General features: G+C 54.3%; 1 protein-coding gene across 1 annotated transcript; it reads left to right on the top strand.

Annotated features, from left to right (window-relative positions):
* Nucleotides 1-2,306: 2,306 nt before the first annotated feature.
* Nucleotides 2,307-8,245, top strand: LRRC55 (leucine rich repeat containing 55). Its single transcript, XM_022591981.3, has 2 exons — nucleotides 2,307-3,065; nucleotides 6,743-8,245. Exons 1-2 carry the CDS (start codon nucleotides 2,345-2,347, stop codon nucleotides 6,976-6,978), a joined length of 957 nt encoding a protein of 318 aa, XP_022447689.1. The 5' UTR covers nucleotides 2,307-2,344; the 3' UTR covers nucleotides 6,979-8,245.
* The last annotated feature ends 849 nt before the right edge of the window (nucleotides 8,246-9,094 follow it).

Raw genomic sequence — 9,094 nt, 5'->3', positions numbered from 1 at the left:
CTGCTCCAGTCTCTCCCTCTGGGCCCTGTTGCCCTCTCTCCCTGCCTGCTCCTCTGCCCCTGCCCCTGTCCTGGCCTGTCTACCCGCCTCGCCCCTTCTTCCCCTTTGTCCCATCACTAGGATCCTGTGGGTGTGGATTCTGTGACTGCTTCGTTCTCTTCTCTGTCATCTTGGTGGGGTCCATAGCCAGCTCTCCTGTTGCTCAGAGATGTGGAGGCAGTTGCTAAGAGACAGTGAAACGTCAGTACCTGGCCCTCGAGGAAAGAAAGGGAGCGAAAAAGGGAGAGAGGAGGGGAGAGAGGGAGGGAAGGGGGAGGGAGGGGAGGACCTGGCAGAAGCCACATACCCCAGCAGCCTCAGCACTAGCTGAGTTTCGGGAAGAAGCATTCGGATTCTGTGAACTTTCTTCTAAGCATCCTCTCTCTGATTCCCCTTTTGAGTAAAAGAAAGGAAACGGCACGGGGACCACAGGACGGGAAACCACAGAGGATGCTGCCCAGGGATCCCGGAGCCATGGAGGAGAGGCCGGGGGAGGGGACAAGCCTGTGAGGCAATCTCTTCTCCTGGAGCAGCGAGCGAGCGGGGATTCCAGGATGAGGGAGGGAGACCCGTGTCTGCTGCAGATTGATGGCTGTGTCCTTGGAACAGAGTAAGTGAGCTCCTGAGGGCCTGTGGGAGTGCAGGGGGAGACCTTGGGGCTGAGAAAAATGAGTCTGGTTAAGGGGAGCTGGGGTGATTTCCCAGTGGGTGGGATTGAGGCTGGAAGCGGTGAGAAGAGAGGCAGCGCCGGACGAGGGGGTGAGGGGAGGACAAGTGAGGACAGCAAGTGGGCACGAGAGAAATGAGGGGCCACGGCGGATGCGGGGTGGGTAGCGAGCTGAGACACTGGGTGTGTCATCACGCTCATCCTCTCTGCCTGACCCAGTGTGGGTGTGGCTCCCACTGCGGGGCAGAGGGGAGAGTGGAGTGTTTGTGGAAAAGGATGCTGGGATTAGGGGTGTGCACCGGGGGTGAAAGATGGTGGGGGCAGACTGGGAAGGAGGCTCTGCAGGTATGCGTATGCAGAAGGAAGCGGGAGAGAAAACTGGGGAGGTGTGAGGGCCGGGCAAAATATGGGGGAGTCACAGGAGAAGAACAATGCTCGTGTGTGTGTGTGTGTGTGTGTGTGTGTGTGTGTGTGTGTGTGGCGGGGGGGGAGATGGGAGTGCTGAGTGTGGAAAGGGGGTGTGCAAACGGCCAGTGTGTGTATGCATTTTTTCTTAGAGAGTTATTCGAAGGTGGGGTGTTTGGTGCTGATGTGGGTGGGGCTAGGAGAAGAAGCCAATGCACCTAGCCCAGGACAGACACCTAGGAGAAGGATGGCTGCAGGTCGGGGGGGAGGGGGGGAAGGTTAGTGGGTGACAACAATATAAGAGTGGGGTCTGTCCCCACACTTGAGAGACAGTAAGCAGAGAACTTTGTGGTTGGTGGCCAGGAAGGCAGCCAGGGGAGGCAGCAAGGAACCTAGGAGGACAGCAGGGAGGACAGCGCACTGGTTCGCTCTGCCTGAGTGCTTTCCTTGTTGACAGAGGGAATTCGGCTTCCGCCCACTGAACACGGAGCCCGGCTTGGGAAGTCCATCCCCTGAGCTCTCCTAGCCGACCCTCATCCTGCACCTCCGGGACACATGGCTCTTTCCAGCCGCAGCGGCCGACAGTGGGGCTCCTCCCTTCCCTGGGGATTTCAGTAGACACTGAGGCTGAGTACCGAGGCTTTCAGAGGCCCATGGAGACCCCCTCCCCTCCGGGTTCCCTTCCCAAAACGCCCACTCCAGGACCCTCTTGGACTCGAGCCCACTGGGCCATCAGTAGAAATGGCCTCTGAGACCTTGAATGTGGGAGATTCAAAAGCAGCCCTGGCCTCCTAATGGATCCCAGACTTGGGACAGGGCTTGGGGGTTTGCAGACATGCCAGGACCTTTAAAAGGCACCTTTCCTGTCCTCCAGTCCCCCTCCCACCTCTCAGACATAGTCCAGAGAGGAGCACCCAGAAGTCATGGGTGAGAGGGACATAAAAGACCTGCAGGGACCCTTCCCCGACCTGCTGGCAGCTGGTCCAGCCCCATCTTTGGGTCATTCCTTTCTCAAGCTTTGATCATCTTTTCAGACCCTCGGGGACCTCAGCTGGGTGTATGGCCCCCTAGGCTCCAAAGGGGACTTCCTGTGGAGCTCACGCAGGGAGCCCTCTGGTGCTTAGAGGCTCCTGGGAAAGGCTGGAGCCATGATACCACGTGCTGCCAAGCCCCACCTGCCAGGGCTCTGGCCCCTGATGCAGCTGCCTTTCTGAGCCACTGACTCTTGATTCCATGGACACAGCCCCAGCCCCGATGGGCTCCCTTCAGCACCGCTCTTGCCAGCAGCCTAAGATGGGTGACACCTGGTCCCAGCTGCCCTGGCCTGGGCCCCCCCGCCCGGCCATGCTGCTGGTCTCCCTCATCTTGGCCGCAGGGGTGATGCCCTCGGATGCCGGCACCAGCTGCCCGGTCCTTTGCACGTGCCATAACCAGGTGGTGGATTGCAGCAGCCAACGGCTCTTCTCCGTGCCCCCGGACCTGCCGAGGGACACTCGCAACCTCAGCCTGGCCCACAACCGCATCGCCGCCGTGCCATCCGGCTACCTCACGTGCTACATAGAGCTCCGGGTGCTGGATTTGCGCAACAACTCCTTGGTCGAACTGCCCGCGGGCCTCTTCCTGCACGCCAAGCGCCTGGCACACCTAGACCTGAGCTACAACAACCTCAGCCACGTGCCGGCCAACATGTTCCAGGCCGCCCACGGCCTCGTGCACATCGACCTGAGCCACAACCCGGGGCTACGGAGGGTGCACCCGCGGGCCTTCCAGGGCCTGGCGCAGCTCCGGGACCTGGACCTCAGCTACGGGGGCCTGGCCTTCCTCAGCCTCGAGGCTCTCGAGGGCCTGCCGGGGCTGGTGACCCTGCAGATCGGCGGCAACCCCTGGGTGTGCGGCTGCACCATGGAGCCCCTGCTGAAGTGGCTGCGGAACCGCATCCAGCGCTGCACGGCGGGTAAGGGAGGGAGCCCGGCCCCGCGGACAGCAAAGGCTCCGCGGGAGAGGGAGGGACTTAGAGACCCTGCGTGCCTGATGAGGGCGGACCGGGCTCGCCTCCTCATGCACCGGTCTTGCACTGCCCAAGTCTTTGCCGAGTCCCTGCTGTACATGCCCGGTGCGGGGGACCCGGCATTAATGAAACAGATGCCACCCTCGCCCCTGCGGCCCTGAGGCAGACAGAGAGCAAACGAATAAGAACAGCTCATTAATAATAGGCAGTGTTTATTGAGCGTCCACCATGACCTTCCAACTTGGCAGGTGTTATCTCATTGGACCCCACTCTTATTATCCCCATTTTACAGGTGAAGACACTGAGGTTTAGAACAATGAAAAGACTTGGCCAGAGTCACTCATTTAGAAAGTGGCAGAGCTGTGGCTAAAACCCAGGTTTATTTGACTTCTAAGCTCTGTTCTACCCTACCAGATTGCTTTTTAGGTGTGCTAATTACTAGAAGAAATAGAAGTGGTTCACCCCATTTATTGTAGTACTTACTATATGCCAGGCCCTATTCTAAACATATTACATGTTTTAGCTCATCTCATCCTCACAAGAACCCTGGTGAGACACCACACACACACATACACACACACAGAGGAGGAAACCAAGGCACAGAGAGGCTCAGTAACTTGCCCAACGTCCTACAGCCGTTAAGGGTTGGAGTCAGGATTCGAACCCTGGCAGCCTGGCTGCCCTCTGGCTGTATCCTGATGAGTCAGGTTCTAGGCTACCAGGAGTAGGCAGGACTTGAGTTCTGGGCTGGCCAAAGGGCCTTGGCAGAATTCTGCAAGGTTTGGGCATGGAGTGTAGATCTGAGAAGAGAAACTCTTATGTGGCTATTTAACGAGCCAGCCTCTACTGGGAATGGACGGGGGACTGAAGGAGCCTGAATCCCACAGGCTCAATGAGCCTGCAGGCAGGCAGTGTTGCGCTGTGGTCCCCAGCCACCAGCTCTCCTGTGTGGCAGCACCGAACCTCTGCAGTAGGGCTAGCTGGGGGGGCACCACCCGGGGGCTTTCCCAGAGCCTGAGCTCAGAGAGAGTTCAAAAGCAGCGGTGCTGGATGAGGTGGGAGGGAGAGGAGGGCTGAGTGGGGAGCCCAGGATCAAAATAGTTTGCGGGGGGCTGTGGGTCACGATTCCAGTGTTCCCACAGAACTGCGGGAGGAAGTTCTCTGGGACCAAAATAGCTGGGGACCGAGATGGGCTGAGGGGAGGGCACACGAGGGGAAGGCTGGCTGCCTGGGTCGATCTCCCCACTAGCCTAACCTCTGCAGGCTGCACCTCATCCCCTCTCTCTTGTGCACTAAGGACAGAAAGGGCCCGCAGGGTTCCTCCACACACAGGGGCTTCTCCTCTTCTGGGATCTCGGAGGTCCCTGCTGCCCTTTGGAAGAAGCCCAGGCTCCCAGTGAGCAGGAGAGGGGTCCAAGATCCCATCAGTGAAGTCTCATGTCCGTACAGATGAGGGACCCAAGTTCCAGAGAGGGAAAGTGACTGGCCACAGGCCACAGCTAGAGACGCAGCTTCCCTGTTCCTCCACAGAACACACTTTGCACCATGACACACTCTCCAGGATATTTCGTCTTGGAGGCAAAGAACTTGCCAGTCTAGGTAGGACTAGGTGACACTCTTCCCTTTGTCTTTTTCTGCTTCTTCCTCCCTTTTTCTTCATGGGATTCCCATTACTATCCCTATCTTTTGGACAAATCCCAACACAGAGAAACATAGGGAGACCTTGGGATATAAATCAACTTCGAGACTGGTCCCTTGACTTACCAGAAGGCTTCGTCAGCCCCCGGGCTCCCATCCTGCCCTCCTGCAGGCTCTGTCAATTGCCCTCAGGGTCCCCACATCCCCCAGCCTCGCAGTGCATCACCACCACCCCATTCATTCACTCAATAGACTTTGGGATTCAGCATCTTCTGGTTCTGGATGTTCAACTCCAGGTGCCATCTTGTCCTGGCTCGAGTCTGGGGTACTATGCATACAGTCTACAGAGACCCTTCAGCCTGGGGTTTGGGGAAGGTTGCAGCCTCCCTCTGAACCTGACTCTCCATTTCTAAGGAGAATCATGCCCATCCGTTTCTCAAAAGAGTCAATCCAAGTCCATCATTTTATTCTTCTCCCTCAAAGACGGCAGAATGAATAAACACCATTTATGCACCACGTAATTTAAAAAGCTCCTTCACATTGACTTTCTTAGACGATTGAGACTAAATTATCCCCTTCTTACATTTCCCATTTCTTCATAAGAACCAGAAAAGCAAGAAAGACTTGCCCAAGGAGAGAGTTGGATTAATATGTATCCACTGAACGAAGGAGTGGCCGGCTGTTGGAAAGCCAGTGCTGGCACTGCGAGGCAGAGCTGCTCTCTGCCTACTGCTCTCCCTCCCAAGGCAGAGAAAGATGCGGCCATTGACAGCCACCATGCATTTGTACCAGTGACCCTGGACGGATGAGCTGGGGCCATCAGCGATGGAGAGAACAGCAATCCCACTGAAGGAGAAGCCCCTCCTATAGAAGTCTGTGTGCAGAATATGACCCCACTGACCTGTCCAGAAAGACCAATCTAGGATGACAATAAAAACACGCACCTGTGTAGTACTTACTGTGAACCAAGAATATATCATTTCTGTATGTTAATTCATAGAATCCTCACTACAATCCTATAACATAGTTACTTTTATTATCCTTATTTTATAGATAAAGTAACCACAACACAGAGGCGTTAAATACCTTAGGCATAATCATACAGCTAGGGAGGGATAGAGAGGGGATTTGAACCCAGGCCAATAGCTCCAGAGCCCAAACTCTTAACCGTACACTCTGTGTATCCGGAAAAGCCACATGGGGTAGTAGAAAGACCCAATGCTTTGGAGTTGGACAGAGTCATTCATTCACATATTCAATCAACAAAGGGTAATTGAGCATTTAATGGGCAGGCCTCTGCTCTAATGCTAAGGATACTACAGGAAGAACTTATATTCAAAAGGAGAAAACAGATAATAAACAAACTGTGAGACAGTGATACATACAATGGGGAAAAAAATAAGCAAAGTAGGTAAGAGATAGAAGGCCCAGAGAAAAGTGAAGTGGGGTTGCTGTTTTATATAGAATCCTAACGGAAGGCCTCACTGAGAAGTTGATATTCAAGCAAAGTCCCACAGGAGGTGAGGGCCTGAGCTGTGCAGAGATCCAGGGGAGAAGCACCCTCACGAGGGGACAAATGCAAAGGCTCCTCCTCCCCACGCTGAAAGGGGACATGCTCGGGGTGATGGAAGAATGACCAGGAGGTGTGCGTGGATGGATCCGAGTAAACCAGGAAGAGAGTGGAAGGGATGGGGAGGTTCTTCTGGGAAGGAGAAGAAGCAGGGGAAGGTTTCAAGCACAGAGTGACATGTGCAACAGAAACTAACACACTATCGTGAAGCAATTATACTCCAATAAAGATCTATTCAAAAAATTAAAAAAAAAAAACCTGCCGTGAGGGTTGTTGAGGGCACTAAAGAAGGTGAGTGAAACTTTTGGCACATGGAAGAAACTTCATAAAAACCCAGCTTCTCCTGGGAGGGGCAGGGGCTCCCTCTTCCTGCTCTCCCCTCAACCACTCACCCTCCCTGGCTTCTGTGTTGCAGATTCTCAGCTGGCTGAGTGCCGGGGCCCCCCAGAAGTCGAGGGCGCCCCACTCTTCTCCCTGACCGAGGAGAGCTTCAAGGCCTGCCACTTGACCCTGACCCTGGATGATTACCTCTTCATCGCCTTCGTGGGTTTCGTGGTCTCCATCGCATCCGTGGCCACCAACTTCCTCCTGGGCATCACGGCCAACTGCTGTCACCGCTGGAGCAAGGCCAGCGAAGAGGAGGAGGTCTGACCCGGGTACCTCCACGCCGCTGACCACCGGGCGCCCTCCCTGGCTGCCCACTCCGGCTCTGCCCCGGCCAGAGTGGGCAGCCAGGTCATGGCTCGAGCAAGGTCAGGAAACTACCTTTGTGTGAGCTTCTACGGTGGGCCAGACACTGTGCTAGGAACTGGGACCGACCTACACCTTGCCCCTCAAGACACTTACCTCTGATAGAGGAGAGAGAGTCGAAAACTCTTCCCTTTAAGACCTTGTATCAGCACACTGAGTACATAGTTATGGAAGCCCAGAGGAGGGGTCATCAACTGTGTCTAGGAAAGTCCAAGAGAATTACAAGAATGGAGGTGATTTTTGATGACCCAGGTGAACTGGGTCATCAAAAAATTGTCTGCTTTGTCCATAGACAAAGAAGGACAGACAGAAGCCAATGACAGAGGCCAGAGTATGCCTGGTGTGTTGAAAACAGTGAACGATCCCTGTGACTTCAATGTACAGAGCAGAAGTGACACAGGACCAAAACTTTCCCCCTGACACCCAATCTGTCAGCTCTCGGCGTTGCCCATCACTGCCTCTGAGGGCGAGAACACCTCCATGCCAGCCCCCTGAGCCTCCTCCTACCAGCAGCTGCCAGGTGAGACCACCTCCTGTTGACTGCCCTCCCCCCATCCTATGCGGCCAATTGTAGCATGCTGGCGAGGTCCAGGTAGCAAACAGGATGGACACCTTCAGTGCTCTTCTCCTACCCCTGTCTCCTGCCTCTCACTCGAGCGTGGGCTTCAGAAGAGGGAAGCAGGAGTCCTGGCACCCTGGGACTCCTAATCTTGTGACTGTTCTTGCCACGGTGCTCATGCCAAGGGATCTCGACAGGGCAGCGCACTGCGGGCTGCAGCCCTGTAGCATGATACCCAGGACGGAAGGAGGAGAAGGCCGCCACAGTCATAACCATCAGAGGATTTGCTCCCCCTTCTAAGCAACTCACCCACTTCAGCATAAGGGTAGAGAGCTGTTAATTACCCAGCACTTGCTGGTGTCAGGCACTGTGATAAGCTCTCTCCAGAGACAATTCCCTTTAATGCACAAAACAACCTCTTGAGGTGAGCATTGCTGTCCCCATTTTACAGATGAAGAAATTAAGGCTCAGAGAGGTTAAGTCACATGCTACTTAACGAGCAAAATAAAATCTGTGCTCTTCCTACTACCCCATTCAAGTTGGGGAACATCACAATTCCCTCTAAAGTTATCTAAGTTCAAATTCCAACTTGATGAAGCTCCCAAAAAGGACCAGGCACTCTCCTGGGCACTTTTAAATCTGCTGAGTCATTGATTTCAATTCTCCCAGCAACACTGCCTAGAGAGTTTTATGATTCCCATTTTACAGATGCATTAATTGTAGAGAGCTGAGTATCTTACCCAACATTATCTGGATAAACTCTAGGAGGAAGGTGATAGGCAGCTCCATTCAGGGAACCACGTCTAAGCAGTCAAATATCAAGTAATTTCATGTGCGAAGCACAATTATCGTCGTCGTCATCGTCGTCGTCGTCGTCATCATCGTCAGTTTCATCCTCTTCATCATTATCTTCCCTGCATTTGTTCAGCGCTGGACAGTTTGTGCAGGTACTTGGGCGTCATTCTCCTTGACTTTGCACGACCCTGTGTGGGAGACAAGCCCAACATCATTACTCTTATTTTACAGATGGAGCAATAGAGATTCAAGACTGGGTGTGACCTGCTTACACAGCAGGGCTGCGACTCAACTCCATCTCGTTTCTCTTTCCAGTGCTTTCCCAGGTGCTTGAGGAAGCAAATGCCTGGGAGGGCTGGGTAGCGGGTCCCTAGGATTCACAGCCATGAAGGTCCTAGTAGATCAGCTAAATAAAGGGCAGTAAAATCAGGTGCCCTGCAGATTTAGATGTGCTCAGGGCACATCAGCCCCTGAAAGAGAGAGGCAGCACAGATAACATCTGAATAGGAGACACCTGCCTTGCAACGTGTAAATAACACATCAAGACCGGTGGCCACGGTGGTAGTCATGCAAGAAATAAGACCTCTGGAAAACAGGAGAGGAAGCTGCGTTCCTACTTGAGCCCTGCTGTGCAGTTTTGCAAGAGATACAAAGGAAGCAGGA

The sequence above is a fragment of the Delphinapterus leucas genome, chromosome 7 (genome assembly GCF_059928025.1).
Source record: "Delphinapterus leucas isolate spDelLeu-1000000601 "Yukka" chromosome 7, BTC_Dleu_Yukka2, whole genome shotgun sequence".
Lineage (NCBI taxonomy): Eukaryota > Metazoa > Chordata > Mammalia > Artiodactyla > Monodontidae > Delphinapterus > Delphinapterus leucas.
This window is presented reverse-complemented; position numbering and strand designations above follow the sequence as displayed.